Below are 18,873 nucleotides of genomic sequence, written 5' to 3'. Positions count from 1 at the left end.
TGTGTGTGTGTGTGTGTGTGTGTGTGTGTGTGTGTGTGTGTGTGTGTTGCGAATGCTTCTGTGTGACACGTTGTTGTGTTTATAGTACCTGTTGTACAGCGACAGCAGCGTGGCGGTTTACTCCATGGAGACAGAGACTCCTACAGCTGAGGACATCCAGCTGCTGAAGAAAACCGTGGAGACTGAAGCCTCACAGGTACCGCACATTTCACCTGTCAACATTTACAGCCTGAGGTGCCAGCTGTGACGAAACAACTATTTAAATCAGTTGTCCTGGTCTGACCTCTGTGGTTTTAGGGTCTAAAGGATCTGAAGAAGGACAAAGTCCTGATGAGGAGGAAGTCGGAGCTGCCGCAGGACGTCTACACCATCAAAGCCCTGGAAGCTCACAAGAGAGCCGAGGAGTACCTTACAGCCAACCAGGAGGCTCTCTGACCAGGGGAGGTGCCCTTCCCCCCTGAACCTGGCTCCACCACCCAGTCTGCCTCCGAAGGTAGGAAAGAGTCAGAGGACGGAGCTGAAACTGGAACAAGAAGCTCAGCTCCACCTCCAGGTGTTGGAATGAAGTGGGACACCATAGAAGCTCCGTCTGTCCACGTGCTGTCCAACATGTGTCCACTGTGATTAGACATCAGCTTCATGACACGCCCCCTCAACACCTCCACCTGCCATCCTCTGGACATCACCACGGCTGTTTACAGACCCGTCCGACACCTGAACGCATCACCAGCAGCGTTGTCCAATGAAAGAGTTTGACCATCTGGGCTCTGGCCCCCGAGAACCTGAAGAGTTTTATGGATGCCTTAAGAAGAAAACACAATGTCTTTAACTGATGACATTAGCACGGTTTACCTGCAGCGACAGGTGAGGAGCCCAGACCTGCCTGACCCTTCCTCACCTCGTCTGTTTTTCTGACGTTGGCCCATTCATGTTGTAAATGTTCCTTGAACGCACCGTCAGAAAGGAGTTCAGGTCTCCTGCCGTGGAAAACTCCAGAGTCCTGCTGCACGTAAACAAATCACAGGTCTGTAGCTCCACCCTCTATCCGTGTCAACCAATCAGCTGTCAGCATTGGAGACAGATGACAAGTGAATGTAGACTTTGAATGAGAATCTTGTCCACCACCTACAGCAGGTGAGGGGGCAGGACTTCTCAGTGCTTACCTGTGTGAGGCTTTTATCAGGGTTAAAATGGATCTGACCTTCAGGTTTGTGTGAAGCTACAAATGACCGCAGAGTTTAAGAATCATGATGTCAACCAACCAATCAGAGCCGTTCTGACATCTGATAATCCTGGAAAATGTTTAATTCACGACCACAGAACCATGTGACCCTCAGATCGCCGTCTGATTGGTTCGTTGAAGCTTTAAAAGGTACCAGAAAAATGTTTCAACTCACATCTTTAATGAGCAGTTTCTCATCAAATGAGACTCGGTCATTTCTGTCACTTGATTTTATTTTGTCTCCTCTCGGATGTGGGCGGGGCTTGTTGACACTCCACAGGCCATGTGGAGTGTCCACAGACAACTCTTCTGCTTGTTTATTTATTGTTGCTCTTCTAGTTGTGGAGTAGGGGTTTCCTTCAGAGAATAAGCTGTCAATCAACATTCCCTTTGTTGTGGAAGCCCCGCCCCATCACCTGCTTTACCTGAATATGTCCAGCGTGGGCTGAGCTTTGGTCACATGACACAACAAGATGGTCACTGCTTCCTGTCGTGTAGAGATGTTTAATCAGAGCATCACATGGAATGATTTTATACAAATGTTCATGTCTGTACAGAACCAATAAAACCAGAACTATCTGACCCGTTCGTCCCTTTGTCTCATTCAGATTGTCCCTTAGGTTCTGTTTGTCTACACTTAGATTAGAACCAGGTCCGGGAGAACAGTTCCATCAGACCAACATCTTCTGATGACTCGGACCAGTTAGCACCAAACACTTTTAATGGTTACAGATTAATAATTTTTATTGGTCCAAACTACAGCCCAGGATAGGAGTTACCTGACGGTGTGTTCAGGGCCGGTAAGGACAGCTCAGATTGATGTTTTAGCTGACGTGGTACATTCAGGGACAGGTGACCCTGTGATGTGTTCAGTGTCTGTAGGTATTATGAAAGGATAGCTGATTAATTGTTTATGTGGTCATGGTGCATTCAGGGACTGTAGTATCTAAGTTTGTGGTGTATTTAAGTTCTGTGGTCCTGGAGCAGTCATGGTCCCTGGACGTTGCTCCAGCGTGGCAGCCTCAGCTCGGCAGAACTCTGTCGGTTCTGAAGCGTGTGTTGGACCATGTCCGTCCACTGGTCCTCAGAAATCTCCCGAGCCCACGGCGGAACGCTGAGAGACGGCAGCGCCACGCCGGCCATCGTCCTCTTTACCAGCTCCACGTGATCTGAAAGGACAGGAAGTGGAGTCAGTCACAAAAAGTGACACCAGTGATGAAGAGAAAAAGAGGCAGCCCAAGTCCAAAAAGACTTGTGAAAGCTTCTCAGAAGGTCTCGAGAACCGTTGATTTAGACCACTTTAGGATGACAGGAAAGTCTGGATCTTTGAAAGGACAACAAAGACCTGAGGACCAGATTAGGTTCTAAAGATGGAAAAAAGAACTGATGTGTGAAAGTGAAGGGGGGGACAGATGCAGCCAGGTGGACGTCTCACCTGCATCCATGGGGATGGAGGCTCGGCTCCTCTGGGCTGCTGCCCCCTCTGGGTCCTCCTCCTCATCGCTGTCTGGAGGCGGCGCCTCAGGGAGGTGCAGACGCATGAACTGCAGGGACAGACAGGTAAGACTCCACCCCTTCTTCAGCCAGAATGTGTCTTGTTGCCGGGCAGAACTCACCTGTATCCTGTGCTGCACATGCTGCAGCTGCTCTGAGTGGGACACCTCCCCCGTGTTCTCGTCTTCGTCCTGCTGGCTGCTGTTTGGACCCTCTGGATCTTGGTTTAGAGGCTGGTAATAATACCCCCCACCGCTCACCTCCTCCTCGTCCTCTCCATCCAGCTCTTCCCCCTCCTCACCCCCAACCCACACCGCTCCCGCTGGCAGCACAGCTCCGTCCACAGGACGCTCGTCCTCCCCCAGCTCGTCCTCAGAGCTTGGCAAGATTCTCTCTGGTCCCATCGCTGGACTACACACTTCCATCCACAGAGACAGATCTGAGGGGACATGAAGGGACACAAGAGATCTGAGGGGACAAGTACCTTAGATAGATAACTTTTACTAATAGGCTTTTTATGCATGTGAATGTTTCTGTTCAGGGCCCTGAGACAACTGTTGGAACTTGGAGCTACAGAAATAAACTGAAATGAATAGAAATCTGAGGGGACATGGAAGACACTGGGGGACACGCACAGATCTAACTTGTCAAAGGACAGTAGAGACTTCCAGCGACGTGGAAATGAAGGCTCTGGCCAGACATGTTGTTGTTGTTTTGGTCAGACAGGTTATTGATTAATTCCGGTCAGACATGTTGTTTCGTTAGTTTTTGTTTACAGATCAGTCCGACGTATTTCCACCTGACCCATTGGTGCCACGTCTGGTAACTGAACTGTCGGGAGTTCTGCAGGTCAGTTGGACTTTACCAGAACCGGTTCAGCATTTCCAAAGCTAAAAACTAATTATAATTCCTGTTCGGTTGTGGTCTACATCTGAGAACCGAACACTGGGACCGAGCCTGGTCACCTGCTGACGCTAACGATGAACAGTTGAGCGGCTAAGCTAACGCAGCTAACTGCTGTGTGTGCTTCAGCTTTCCGTTTGTATGACAGTCCGCTGTTTGTGTGTGTGAGAGACAGAAAGTGTTCCTCTTCACAGGTGAACTGTCTTACCTGTCTGCCTGTCCTTCTGTCCACTGTTAGCTGTTAGCCGCTGTTAGCTGCAGCTGTTTGTCAGACACTTCCGTCAGACGCTTCACAATAAAAAGGATATCTAGAGCAAAGCACGTTTTACTGACATATACACTTTTAAGTTCTACGGTGCTTCATTAAAGATAAAGATAAACAGAAACACCACGCTTTTTTTCGATCAATATATATTAAAACAAAAATGATTAAATTATTACCTCGCTTTTATTGTGACATTCAGAGCCGGAAGCAGAGCCGGAGGTTGTTTTTATTGAGCGGAGTGCTTTTATGAAAACAAATCCTAATTGACCGATCAGTAACTCTCAGTAAATAATTAAAGTCATTAATAGATCATTTAATTTACTAAAACGAAACTGGGACTTTTGGTTTCCATGACGACGGGAATCAAAGAGGATGTTACGTCATAGCGGATATAACTTTCTATTGTGGAAGAGGTCTGACTCCGATGATGTTTCTTTCACTGTCTTTTCATAAATCACTATACTATAATAATTTTCTTTTAATTTACTTCTTATGCAAATTTAATATTCTTTCGGCTGCTCATTCTTCAGGGATCTCCAGATCGAGTCTTCCCCATCTCACTCTTGTCCTCCGTCCTACTACTACCTTCATGTCCTCTCAACTACAGTAGCTCCTCATGTCTTTTTCCTGGTAGCTGCATTTCTAACATCTTTCAACCAGTGTACCCACTGTCTCTCCTCCGGACATGTCCAAACCACTGTCCCTCCTCTGGACATGTCTAAGTCACTGTCCCTCCTCTGGACATGTCCAAACCATCTGTCTGTCCTCTCACTCCCAGATGTTCAACCTGTACCTCTGATGATCTCATTCCTAATCTTCTCCATCCTTATCACCCCTAAGGAGAACCTCAACATCAGAAACTTAATTTCTGCTACTTCTAGTTCTGTCTCCTGTCTTTTGGTCCATGTCTCAGTCTCAGTCAAACCATATGTCACAACACAACCTACGTGTTCTCGGGGCTACCTGTTGTGTGTCTCGGTAAACGGATCAGAGTGAGATCTCTTCGCGTGCTCTTCTCTCTGCGTTTCTCGTAGTAACGCTCACCTGCAGAAACACACCGGGACCGGACCGGGACTCTGGGATCTCCTGGACTCACAGGCAGGCGTCTAGTCCGGCTGCAGGGCGAAGCCTTCCTCTCTACCGCCAATCAAACGGAACAATCAATCAATACACCTATCGAGACCCATTACTTCAGATCAAAACCGGTGCGTGGCCTTCGGCGGCATTATGAAAGTGTGACGTCACAGCGTGAAAGTGTGGACATCTCCCCGCATGAGCTGATAGATCACTTCTATGGTGATTTTGTTACTTTCTATAACACCAATCAGTTGATTGATTATTTTTTATATGTTTTCCTGATTATTTTTTATATGTTTTCCTTGGATGTGTCTGCTATTGATCATCTGATTGATCCATTGACCTATAGAATCATTGATAAATTTTGATCAAAATTTTTTTCATGATCAGTACTGTTGTAGATTCAGGACTTGATGGTCTGGACTCGTTCTGGATTCAGGACTTGATGGTCTGGTCTTGTTCTAGATTCAGGACATGATGGTCTGTACCTGTTCTAGATTCAAGACTTAATGGTCTGGACCTGTTCTAGATTCACTTGATGAACTCAACCTGTTCTAAATTCAGGACTTGATGGTCTGGACTTGTTCTACATTCAAGACTTGGTGGTATGGACCTGTTCTAGATTCTGGACTTGATGTTCTGAGCCTGTTCTAGATTCAGGACTTGATGGTCTGGACTTGTTCTAGATTCAGGACTTGATGGTCTGGACCTGTTCTAGATTCAGGACTTGATGGTCTGGACATGTTCTAGATTCAGGACTTGATGGTCTGAACCTGTTCTAGATTCAAGAATTGATGTTCTGAACCTGTTCTAGATTCAGGACTTGATGTTGTGGACCTGTTCTAGATTAAGGACTTGATGGTCTGGACTTGGTCTAGACTCAGGACGTGATGGTCTGGACCTCTTCTAGATTCAGGACTTAATGGTCTGGACCTCTTCTAGATTCAGGACTCAATGGTCTGGACCAGCTCTATATTCAGGACTTGATGTTCTGGACTTGTTCTATCTAGATTCAGGACTTCATGGTGTGAACTTGTTCTAGATTCAGGACATGATCGTCTGGACTTGTTCTTTATTCAGGACTTGATGGTCTGGACCTTTTCTAGATTCAGACCTGGATGGTCTGTAACGGTTCTAGATTCTGGACTTGGTAGTTTGGACCTGTTTTAGATTCAGGACTTGATGATCTGGACCTGCTCTATGTTCAGGACTTGGTGTTTTTGATTCTCTGCTTATGGTGTTTTGATTTACTTTAAAAATATATTTAAAAAATTGGGAAGTCCATCAGTGTCAGAACCCAGAGTTTAGTGTTCAAAGTTCAGAGTAGAGCTAAAGTCCAGAGTTTGAGGTTCAGAATCTAGAATTTCAAGTTCAGGGACTTGAGTCCAGAGTCCAGAGTTGAGAACAACCAGAAAAGACTCAAAGACACGGGCAACAATCAGAAAGCTTGACTGTTTGTTTTCTTGTTGCTTCCAGTACCCCGAGTCCTCCTTGTCCTTCCAGTACCCCCAGTCCTCCTGGTCCTCCCAGTACCCCCAGTCCTCCTGGTCCTCCCAGTACACCCAGTCCTCCTAGTCCCCCCAGTCTTCCCAGTTGTTCCAGCCCCACAAACAGTGGCCAGATGCTGCCGGCCTCCATCCAGATCACTGGGGAGATGTTGTCGGCGGCCGAGGTTCAGGACATCTGTGAGAGTCTAAACGAGGATGGCGTCCGCCTGTTGTCTGTTCGTGGCTGTCAGCTGTCAGACCGGGACTTTGGACGGGTCTGCCGCAGCGTTGCCGAGTCGCACTCTCTGGCTCAACTCAACCTGAATCTGGGTGTGGTCTCTAGCATCAGCCGCACACGTCACCTGGCAGACGCTCTGAAGACCAACCGGTCTCTGCAGACCCTGTTGTGAGTAGACTGAATTCAGATTGGCTGACAGAATAAGTTATATGATTGGTTAATGATGCTCTGGCCCCACCCCATTAGCCTTCATGGTAGCCCACTACTGGACGCAGGCCTGGTAACCTTGAACCCAGCTCTGTCCACCCACCCGGCCCTGGTTTGTCTGGATCTGGGAGACTGCATGCTGGGAGACGAGGCGCTGGCTCTGATCTGTGGCATGCTGCCGCCGGATGGAGCCAAGTCTGGTAAGAACCCCCCTGTAAGACTCCAGATCAGAGCCACTGTGGTGACATTGGGACACAACATTTGGCCAGACTTGGTTTATTCTGATGGCTGCAAATTACTTAGATCCATTTCGAATGTTTTCAGTGACATGTTTCACCATCGAAGAAGAATGAAAGCTCACCGTCATCCCCAGAAATCTTCACCGTGTGTTCTGCAACAAAGACACATTATCCTGATTCATGTTCAATAATCCAGGTAGAAAAATCTAAGAAAGTTAAGTCAGGTCCTCCAGGCGGAGTAAAAATAATAATAATAAAAAAGTACTTGTTAAAATGTTTCATCTTTAATCCAAAAGACTTGGTCAGTTTGAGGAGATGCACTAAAATCAGTCTTTTAAATAGCACTCAGCATAGTGCATCAACCAGTTTGCTGGTGATAGCCAAAACTAGTTGTTCACATGATAGAGGAGGACCATCAGCTTAACAATTGATTGTTAGTACCCTGGTTTGAGAAAACTACAGGGGTCCAACATGATTTTGGCAAAGTTACACACCTAAGGAACATTAACTTTAGTGACTTCGGATTTGCGTAACCTGGTATCGTTGCTGTCAATGTGAATAAAAATCGTACCATACTGAAACTTAGCCTTAGTCTGCTCTGGCCCCAGGAAGACGATTGACTATGGTCCCTGGAATTCCTAGTGCCACGTTTTGGACTATGGAGCTACCAATTACCTGAGTCTGCTTTTGGTGTGTCACAGAGTGAGTAAAATCAGTTTAAAACATGACTTCAGCCCTATGCTGCTAACCCTGAACCATCAGAGTCAGAGTCAGTCAGAGTTTCTTTATTGTCATTCGCACCTCATGTGGTACATGTGGTGGAGCGAAATTATGTACGCAGGGTCCCAGTTACATCCAACAATAAAATGTATAAGAAAAACAGTAATGACATCTAAGATATGAACTAAGAAAAACATCAACTAAATATACACTAAGCACTCATAACATAAAACATTGAACATCAGCACAAACATGAACATGAGTCTGTGAGCAGATGTGCACGCATGAACACATCAACATTGAAACAGATCAGCAGCAACATGAAACAGATCAGCAGCAACATGATATGGTTTTTCACAGTGATTATTCTAGTTCGAGATTCATGAGTCTAGATTCTGCCACCCAGCCGGCCTGGGTTCCCGGCTGTTCAGGGTCTGCTGTAGGACTGCTAACTTGAGCTACTCTTGGTGGCTCCACACTCCCTTAAGATAACCTAGTTAGCTAATGGGGGCTAATAGGGGCTGATGGTGTTGGTAGGGCAGCCAACTTGGGACCAGAAAGTTGTGGTTTGACTTCCTGCCATTCCCACATGCCGTGGTGTCCTCGAGCAAGACAACCAATCCCTAACTGCTCCCTGGGCACTTACATAGCTGCCCACTGCTCCACCTGGGTGTATCTCAGGTGTGATGGGTTAAATGCAGAGAACTAATTTTGTCATTGTATGGAAACATATAATGATGACAACACATAGCACTTACATATAGGCTATATTTAATAGTTTTTCAACAGCAAAGAGCAGAACTTCTAATTCTGACAGTCTTGTCTCCAAAGCTACCACAAGACTGCATTAATTACACATAACATTACTGCTAAAGGAAGTAGAGATACTGTACAGCTAAACATCTGACACACACAGGAAGTGAGGACAGGAGATGCTTGGAAACCAGAAGCCATGCTAAGCTAAAGCTAGCTAGAGCTAGCAGACCCAAACACACGAATAAAACCAAGAAGTGTTAAAAGATAAACGGTGCCTCGAACACAACGCAGTGGTAGAAACAAGCTGATAAAAAGTGTTAATGCATTAGTGAGGAAAAACTGTCTAAAAGTATATCCAGAAAATTAAACAATTCTTTAAGTGAATAAATTACTGCAGCTACCAGCAGCTCAAACAGGAAGTGACAACACACCTTACCATGAAACGTTAACTGGTGGGACTCAGTTTGTGGGTGACTCCGCAGATTGAAGAAGTCTTTCAAATGAAGGATGAAACGTCTCAGTAAAACACAAAAAAAAGAAACCGTCCAGATGACCTGATTGAACACTATTGGATTTTTACCTGGATTATTGAGCATGAACTTTGGTCTTGGACTTAAGTTTTGTTTGTTTGTCAATAAAAAAGAAGAATGGTGATTTAACTTATATCTGCTACACAAAATTAATGAGTGGTCACAAGACCCGTCTGTTGCTCTCTGTTCAGGAAGGTTTTTAATACTCTTTTTCACAACAACTCTTGGTCTGAGGCTTACTTTTCAGGCTGTTGTTCAGACTGTTGACTGTAGATTATATTAATATTATTATTGTTTTTACTTTAGCAGTGTGGTTATGTGAGCAACACCATGAATGAGCTGTGGTCACACCTGTAACCCTGGTGTCATCTGACACACCTGCTCAGCTCCAGTTCTCCTGTCAGTCAGAAGATACTGATTTATTGAAGACATCAGCAGGTGTTCAGGCTCAGCTTCATCACATTATGTTCAGACCCAGAATACCATACCATACCATACCATACCATACCATACCATACCATACCACTTTATTTATAGAGCACTTAAAACAGCTACAAGGCCAACCAAAGTGCTGTACAGACAAAACAACAGGTAACACACAAAGCAAAACACAAAATGAGGCAAATCAGAACACAGACATAAAAACGATGCAGAAAATGACGACAAACCAGTGTGGAGCATACAGGATCAAAACACAGATCATCTGGTGTTGAAAGCTACTGAATAGTAGTGAGTTTTTAAATGGGACTTGAAAACCGAGAGGGATGGGGGCCTGTCTGACAAGCAGAGGTAACTCGTTCCAGAGTCTTGGTCCTGCTACAGAGAAGGCCCCGTCACCTCTGCGCTTAAGACGAGTTCCTGGAACTGTGAGGAGACACTGGTCCGCTGACCTCAGGGAACGTGGTGGGACATACGGTTGTAGCAGATCAGAGAGATTGAGGGGGTGCGAAACTGTTCAGTGATTTGTAGACATACATCAGTATTTTCAACTGGATTCGAAAGTGAACCAGTAACCATTGCAGGGAGGCCAAAACTGGTGTAATGTGCTCTCTTTTGCCTGTACTGGTTAAAAATCGGGCTGCTGCATTCTGGACCAGTTGTAGTCGTGCAATGGAGGTTTGACTTTTTGACAATTGAGGTTTGTTCTAGAATTGCGCCGCTCAAGGTGGCTGCATGTTGGAGCAGCTCTGTTACTTTCATTCTGAGATTTTGCTTTAGGAAACTTTAATTCCTCTTTTTCTGGATGTAAATCATATTTTTTGGATGATTGTTTCCTCTGGTATCAGATGCTGTGCAGCTGGAAGGATTTTTACTGAAACTGTTTTAGTTTTGGACATTTGTTATGATGTGTAACCATGGCAACAAGGCAGTTTTCTACAACCAACAGCAGCTGATTAACATCTCAAAAGCTCAAATAATATCTCAACTACAGCCCCAAATCTCAAATGAGTTGAAAAGGATGTTCTGCGAACACATTCTCATCTACCTGCCAGCTGTGCTCGAGTGTCTGACCACTGAGATCCTGGAACTAGCAGGAAACATGGCTCATGACAGCAGAAGGACAAGATTGTCCCCCGACACCCGACACCTGCAGCCGGCTGTCCGCAGCAATGAGGAGCTCGGCAGACTGCTGGGAGGAGTGGCCATTGCTCTGGGAGGAGTTCTGCTCGACATCCAGGCGATCCTACAGACCGGGGGAACTGAGAGGCCAGCCGAGTCTGGGTGGATGGATCGGACGGCATCTGCAGCCAGTTTCTTAGGATCCACTGTGGGATGGACCTTTACAAGAGATCCTTCCTGTCTACAGCCATCAGTATCTATAACATCTCTTTATAAAATGAGGATAATGAGTTACAACAACAAATAATTTCCCTTTGGGATTATAAAGTATTTTTGAATTGAATTGAATTGAATTGACTGATACCAAACAGGAGTGAATTGCAGTAATCAAGCCTTGATGTAATGAATGCATGTATTACTGTCTCCAGGTTATTTTTGGACAATATGGGCTTCAGTTTAGACAGCCGCCTCAGTTGGAAGAAACATGATTTAACAATCATGTTTACATGATTAAGTTTCAGGGAAGGGTCCATTATCACTCCCAGATTAGTGACTCTTTGTTTTTCTGCCAGGGTTAGAGTGGAGAGGTCGATGCAGTGGTTTGTGATCGTGTCGTTGGGAGGGAACAGTATGACTTCAGGCTTCTTTTCATTGAAACTTAAGAAGTTTAAAGCCGTCCAGTCCCTGATGTCAGCCAGGCAGTCGAGCAGCGGTTGAATAGAGCATGTACCATTGTGTCTTAGGGGGAAGTAAATTTGACAGTCATCGCCATAGAAGTGGAAGGGCATGTTGTGTTTACGAAAAATAGCACCAAGCGGCAGCAGGTATAAAGAGAAGAGGAGGGGACCCAGGATGGACCCCTGCGGAACCCCCCATTTAAGCTCTGCCTCTGCAGAACTAAAATCCTTGATGGAGACACAAAAGGATCTGTCAGTGAGGTAGGTTCTGAACCAGTTGAGGGCTGACCCTGTGACGGCAACCAATTGCTTGGAGACACTCAGAGATACTCAGAGACCCCTCAGGGACACTTGGGGAAACTCAGACACACTCGAAGACACTCAGAGATGCTCAGGGACATTCAGAGACATTCTAGGACACTCAGAGTAACTCAGGGAGCTCAGATATGCTTGGGGACACTCAGAGACACTCTGGGACACAGAGACCCTCTGGGACATTTGTGGACAATCAGTTTTTTTTTTTGGTAATTAAAAATAGAAAACTAAAAAATCACATTAATGTAAGTATTCATAGCCGTGAAGCTCAAACTGAACTCAGATGCTGTTTCTACTGATCCTCCTGGAGAGCTTAAATTCATTCATTCAAGCTTTATTTAGACAGGTTAATCCCATTGAGCTTTGGGGACTCATTTACAAGAGAGACCTGATTTCTTTACAAAAAGTGATGACAACAACAGCTAGATTGTAAGGTGGTGTAGAAAAATAAAAACAGGAACATGTCTGCATTGGTTCTTGCCAGGAACTTAGCAAATGTTTGAAGCCACTTAGAGAGGTCAAGGTCGAGAGCTTCAGATCTCTTTGCAAGATATTCCAGGAAACAGGAGCGGAGTAGGAGAAGGCCCTTTTGCCTAGTTCAGTCCTCACTGAGGGAACACTGCAGGTAATAATGTCCTGAGAGTGCACGCTGTAGCTGCACTCGCACAGAGACATGTAGGAGGAGATGTATGAAGGCAGCAGACCAAGAAGTGATATAAAGATGAAAATGTACCAATGAGAGAGTCTGTGTCAGGTTAATGATGATGTCCAGTTAACCAGTGAATACATGGTGCAGTGGTGGGTATGGTAGTTACAGCCAGTTATTAATTTTAATGCATCATGATGGACAGCATCCAGCACCTGCAGGGTGCTTGTAGGAGTGTTCATGTAGATAATATCACCGTAGTCAATGGAGGGAAGGAAAGTTGTAGTTGCAAGGCATTTCCTAGCATTCAGAGTTAGACGGGATCTATTTCTGAAAAAGAAACCCAGTTTAACTTTCAGTTTCCTTACTAGGTTTTCCATGAGAAGCTTAAAAGAGAGATGCGAGTCGACCAAGATACCCATATATTTATAGGAATCTACAAACTCAACAGGGACACAATTTGAGGATAAAATCAGAGGAAGAACTGCTGGGACCAACTTCCTGTTTGAAAAAAGCATCCCTTAGGTTTTATTGGCATTTAGGACAAATTTGAGACGGAACAAATCTGACTGGATGATGTCAAAGGCAGATTGCAAAAGCTGAAAAGCCTTAGCAACTGTTTTAGCTCGACAACAAACAACTGTGTCATCAGCATAGAAGTGGATGCATCAAGGATGCTCTGACCTACATTACCTGTGTAGATTGTAAAGAGGGTGGGTCCTAAGACTGAGCCTTGTGGTACACCATTGCTGACTGTTAAATAACTGGAGGAAATACCAGTATATTGAACACATTGCCTCCGATCTGAGAGATAGTTGGAGAACCAACCAATGGTGTGATCTGAGAAACCAATTTTTGAGAACTTATGACACAATATGTTATGATCCACAGTGTCAAAAGCTTTAGACAAGTCTAAGAAAAGTGCAGCGTAATAATCCTTAGCATCACCTTCAGTGAAGCAGTCCTTGTGCTATGTTGTTTCCTGAAACCCGTTTGGAGGGGAGGTAAGATGTTAAGTGAGTCCAAATACTTTTTGATTTGAGAGTTCCTGCTTTCTGCTAAAGTTACATTACATGTGGCCTTTTGCTAGAATTAGCATATGAAGTGGAAAATGGTGTATGTCACATTTTTGTGTGTCTGCACCATTTGTACATGAGGCTTCTGGTCATCACCTGAGCCTCATGTGTTCATCACGGTGATGCCAGGTTCTTCATTATCGTTGTGTGTGTTTACAGGTCTGAGGGAGCTGACTCTAAGCGCCAACCCAAGAATCAGCTCCAAAGGCTGGGCTCGGCTCTCCATTGCAGTGGCTCACAGCTCACAGCTCCGGGTTCTGAACCTGGACTACAACCCACTGGGTATCAACAGCACCATCGCCATAACAACAATACACTTCCTGTTCTGGTTCTGAGTCTAATCATTTCCCTGGTTCTGGTTCTGTCTCAAGGTGATCAAATTGCAGCCATGCTGGCTGTCTCCGTGGCATCTAGCAGAACACTGGAGGTTCTGGACTTAGAAGGAACTGGATTGACCAACCAGTCAGCACAGGTCAACCTATAACATTGTTCATTTTTCTTTTGTTGTCTTCATCATCATTATCATCACTTTTATAATAATCATCATCAATTTTAATATCATCACTTTTATCATCATTATTATAATCACCATCATCATCACTAGGGCTTTAACAGACTACTCGAGTAATCTACACATCGATTCCTAGGACACCTATCGAGGTTTTTAATTTCACGTTGAGTATTCGTGGTGACGTCATTATGCCGCCGTTATGTCATTGTGTCACGTGTCACGTGATCTGCACCAGGCGCGGGTTACAAATTGGATTCCTCCAAGCAGATGGATGGAGCAGAGCAGACCCAGTTTTGTGAAACAGGTAGAAATGCATCAATAGTCTGGAAATATTTCACTAAAGATGAATCTTCTGGTTCAACTACCGTAAGGAAACAGAAAGTGAAACAACTTCCTGACTGTTTGGAGCGCATTACGAACCGGTGTTACACCATATTTTGTGACCACCGTATATTGTGACCGTAGAGGGTGGTGTTGCATATACTGTTGCAGGTCACAGAATATGGTGTAACACCGGGTCCAAAGACCGAACCAGAACCAGCTTCCTCTGACCTTGTTTCACAAACAAAAAGCAAAAAATATTAATCTCTAAACCTATAAAAAAACTTAAAAACATATTAATCTCTAAAACTAAACTTAATGCGCACCACAGCTGGCGGTGGTGTAGGGTGGTCGAACCCCCCACTGATTTTAGTTTCGTTTTTGACGTGCCGCCCGTTTTTTCACGTTTGCAGCTTAATAATAATAACTAATAGTTTAGTTATTCCTGTGACTTCTTTGCTGTATGATAAATGGTAGGCGCATAATATATGCTCCCAATGTTTTGTTGGTCTTTTTTTGTAAATAATGACCTTTTTTGCGGATTTATTTATTTATTTATTTTTGTATCTTTAGATCCTATGATGTCATCAAGTACTCAATTTCTACTCAAGTTTTATTATGTTAATGTCGAGTTTAAAAATGATGTAGTCTTTCAACCCCTAATCATTTTCATTATCCCCATCATCATCGTCATTACTCTCTCATAAAGCGATTGCTGGGCCTCATCTGAGCGATCAGAATCTTTGAGGCGCTTTTCAGTCTACAGTTCAGCAGTTTGTCCACTGGGAGGAGACAGCAACACACAGTTTAAGCAACCATGAAGAACAGCCAACTGAGCTGCACCCTCATCACTCTACCTTCACCATGGTTATCATCATCTTCACTGTCACTACTTCTTTAGGCTTTTCCCTCTTCAGTGATCTCCATAGCAAGTCCTCCTCCTCCATCTCACTCTGTCCTCTGCATCCTCTGTCCTCACTCCAACTACCTCCATGTCCTCTCTAACTGCATCCATATATCTCCTCTTTGTCTTTTTCCTGGCAGATGCATTTCTAACGTCCTTCTACCAATATAACCACTGTCCCTCCTCTGGACTTGTCCAAACCACTGTCCCTCCTCTGGACATGTCCAAACCATCTCAGTCTGGCCCCTCTAACTTTATCTCCCAGTTGTTCAACTTGTGCTGTACCTCTGATGATCTCATTCCTAATCTTATCCATCCTTGTCACTCCTAATGAGAACCTCAACATCTTCATTTTTGTCACTTCCAGTTCTGTCTCCTGTCTTTTTGTCCATGTCTCTGTCTCCTGACCATACAGCATAGATGGTCTCACCACTGTCTTGCAAACTTTTCCTTTGACCTTTGCTGACACCATTTTGTCACAAATTACTCCTGGAACTTTTCTCCATTCACTTCATTCTACCTGGACACTCTTCTTCACCTCTTTACCACACTCTCCATTTTCCTGGACAGTGGACCCTAATTACTTGAAATCCTGCACCTTTGTGACCTCTGCTCCTTGTAGCCTCACTGTTCCACCGGCCTCGCTCTAATTCACACACTTGTACTCTGTCTTACTAAGGCTGATTTTCATTCCTCTTCTTTCAAGTGCATGCCTCCACCTCTCCAAGTTGTCTTCCACCTGTTCCCTGCTCTCACCACAGATCACAACATCATCTGTAAACATCATTGTCCATGGGGATTCCTGCCTGACCTCATCTGTTAGTCGTTTCATCACCAGAGCAAACAAGAAGGGACTCAGAGCCGATCCTTGATGCAATCCCACCTCCACCTTGAAGCTGTCACTTCTACAACACATCTCACCACTGTCCTGTTGTCCCCATACATGTCCTGTACCATTCTAACATGTCCTGCTGTCCTCATACATGTCCTGTACCAGTCTAACATGTCCTGTACCAGTCTAACATGTCCCGTACCAGTCTAACATGTCCTGTACCAGTCTAACATGTCCTGCTGTCCTCATACATGTACTGTACCAGTCTAACATACTTCTCTGCCACTCCCGATTTCCTCATATAATACCACACCTCCCCCTCTCAGCAGAGTCAGCAATCTGTCATATGCTTTTTCTAAATCCACAATAACACAATGGAGTTCTTTCTGACCCTCTCTGTACTTCTCCATCAGAATCTTCAAAGCAAAAATGGCATCTGTGGTGCTGTTTCTTAGCATGAAACCATACTGCTGCTCACAAATAGTCACCTCTTGTCTAAGCTTTCACAACTCTAGCCCAGTCATCTGGAAGTTCTTTCTTACCACCCAGAGCCTTTAAGAGCGCTTTGTTGAACTTTTGACAATCTATCCATCCATCCATCCCTTATTTTTTACCCGCTTGTTCCTTTTCATGTTGCGGTGGTCACTGGTGCCCATGTCCAGCTATCACTGTGCGAGAGGCGGGGTACACCTTGGACAGGTCCCAAGTCGATCACTGGAACAAGTTAAATAAAATTATTCTCTATTCTATTATCTTCTATTAAAGATGCATAATATACAGTTCTAGCTTTACAGAGAGCTTTCTTATACTTTAGCAGGCTTTCTCTCCAAGATAAATAAAATTCATCAACATTAGTGGGGCGCCATTTTCTTTCCAGCTTTCTAAATGACTGTTTTAAAGTACAAACCGGATTCCAAAAAAGTTGGGACACTAAACAAATTGTGAATAAAAACTGAATGCAATGATGTGGAGATGGCAAATGTCAATATTTTATTCGTAATGTAACATAGATGACAGATCAAAAGTTTAATCTGAGTAAATGTAACATTTTAAAGAAAAATATGTTGATTCAAAATTTCACATTGTCAACAAATCCCAAAAAAGTTGGGACAAGTAGCAATAAGTGGCTGGAAAAAGGAAATTGAGCATATAACGAACAGCTGGAAGACCAATTAACACTAATTAGGTCAATTGACAACTTGATTGGGTATAAAAAGAGCTTCTCAGAGTGTCAGTGTCTCTCAGAAGCCAAGATGGTAAGAGGATCACCAATTCCACCATTGTTGCGCAGAAAGATAGTGCAGCAATACCAGAATGGTGTTATCCAGCGTAAAATAGCAAAGACTTTTAAGTTATCATCATCAACCGTGCATAACATCATCAAAAGATTCAGAGAATCTGGAACAATTGCTGTGTGTAAGGGTCAAGGCCGTAAAACTCTACTGGATGCTCGTGATCTCCGGGCCCTTAAACGTCACTGCACCTCAAACAGGAATGCCACTGTCAAGGAAATAACAGAATGGGCTCAGGAATACTTCCAGAAAGCATTGTCAGTGAACACAATCCACCGTGCCATCCGCCGTTTCCAGCTGAAACTCTACAGTGCAAAGAGGAAGCCATTTCTAAGCAAGCTCCACAAGCTCAGACGTTTGCACTGGGCCAGGGGTCATTTAAAATGGTGTGTGGCAAAATGGAAGACTGTTCTGTGGTCAGATGAGTCACGATTTGAAGTTCTTTATGGAACACTGGGACGCCATGTCATCTGGACCAGAGAGGACAAGGATAGCCCAAGTTGTTATCAATGCTCCGTTCAGAAGCCTGCATCACTGATGGTATGGGGTTGCATGAGCGCTTGTGGCATGGGCAGCTTGCATGTCTGGAAAGGCACCATTAATGCAGAGAACTATGTTCAGGTTCTAGAACAACATATGCTCCCATCTAGACGTCATCTCTTTCAGGGATGACCCTGCATTTTTCAACACAATAATGCCAGACCACATTCTGCAGCAATCACAACATCATGGCTACGTAGGAGAAGGATCCAGGTACTGAAATGGCCAGCCTGCAGTCCAGATCTTTCACCTATAGAACATTTGGCGCATCATAAAGAGGAAGGTGCGACAAAGAAGGCCCAAGACGATTGAACAGTTAGAGGCCTGTATTAGACATGAATGGGAGAGCATTCCTATTTCTAAACTTGAGAAACTGGTCTCTTCTGTCTCCAGACGTCTGTTGAGTGTTGTAAGAAGAAGGGGGGATGCCACACAGTGGTAAAAATGGACTTGTCCCAACTTTTTTGGGATTTGTTGACGCCATGAAATTTGGAAACAACAGATTTTCCCCTTAAAATGATACATTCTCTCAGTTTAAACTTTTGATCTGTGATTTGTGTTCTATTCTGAATAAAATATTAGATGTTGGCACCTCCACATCATTGCATTCAGTTTTTATTCACAATTTGTTTAATGTCCCAACTTTTTTGGAATCCGGTTTGTACTCAGAAGCCAGCTTCCTCTGATTGATTACTTTCTTTTTCAGCGGAGCAATTTTATCAAGTAAAGTTTGCATTGAAGTTGTAAATTTATCAACCAGATCAGCTTAAGTGACTGTTCTCTACTGCATTACTCTGCAAGACAGAGGAAAATAACAATTGAAAAGTATTTGAATTTGGTTACAGCGCTATCTGATAAACACCTACTATACTGAAATTTACTCTCAGTGGCTATTTAGTCATTTAATGTAAAATAAAAGTTATTAAAATTGATCAGACAGAACAGGATTTTGAGGATGTGTTAATAAGCACGAACGTAAAAGATGCATACAAAGCCGAACCCCGCCCCCACCTAGGACTGTCAGACCACATCTCAATCTTCCTGGCTCCTGCTTACATGCC

At 44.3% G+C, this 18,873-nt stretch overlaps 3 protein-coding genes across 3 annotated transcripts in view; 2 read left to right on the top strand and 1 right to left on the bottom strand.

Annotated features, from left to right (window-relative positions):
- ppp2r5d (protein phosphatase 2, regulatory subunit B', delta) overlaps positions 1-1,373 on the top strand; it is a 51,190-nt gene extending 49,817 nt beyond the window's left edge. The window contains exons 16-17 of the mRNA XM_037680710.1: positions 86-196; positions 298-1,373. Coding sequence (XP_037536638.1) covers positions 86-196; positions 298-435 — 249 coding nt within the window. The 3' untranslated portion in view covers positions 436-1,373. The remainder of the gene's footprint in view (positions 1-85; positions 197-297) is intronic.
- A 339-nt stretch (positions 1,374-1,712) lies between these two features.
- Positions 1,713-3,900, bottom strand: mea1 (male-enhanced antigen 1). Its single transcript, XM_037680721.1, has 4 exons — positions 3,828-3,900; positions 2,839-3,155; positions 2,658-2,766; positions 1,713-2,391 (listed from the first exon to the last, which is right to left on the bottom strand). Exons 2-4 carry the CDS (start codon positions 3,139-3,141, stop codon positions 2,210-2,212), a joined length of 594 nt encoding a protein of 197 aa, XP_037536649.1. The 5' UTR covers positions 3,142-3,155; positions 3,828-3,900; the 3' UTR covers positions 1,713-2,209.
- Positions 3,901-5,037: 1,137 nt separating this feature from the next.
- The window catches only part of lrrc73 (leucine rich repeat containing 73), a 27,910-nt gene continuing 14,074 nt past the window's right edge, over positions 5,038-18,873 (top strand). The window contains exons 1-5 of the mRNA XM_037687678.1: positions 5,038-5,089; positions 6,438-6,854; positions 6,933-7,093; positions 13,572-13,694; positions 13,784-13,884. Of these exons, the coding sequence (XP_037543606.1) occupies positions 6,583-6,854; positions 6,933-7,093; positions 13,572-13,694; positions 13,784-13,884 (657 nt within the window). The 5' untranslated portion in view covers positions 5,038-5,089; positions 6,438-6,582. The remainder of the gene's footprint in view (positions 5,090-6,437; positions 6,855-6,932; positions 7,094-13,571; positions 13,695-13,783; positions 13,885-18,873) is intronic.

This window comes from Nematolebias whitei, chromosome 1, assembly GCF_014905685.2.
Source record: "Nematolebias whitei isolate Nwh7 chromosome 1, NemWhi1, whole genome shotgun sequence".
Lineage (NCBI taxonomy): Eukaryota > Metazoa > Chordata > Actinopteri > Cyprinodontiformes > Rivulidae > Nematolebias > Nematolebias whitei.
The sequence above is the reverse complement of the archived record's forward strand: the minus strand, read 5'-3'. Positions and strand labels throughout refer to the sequence as shown.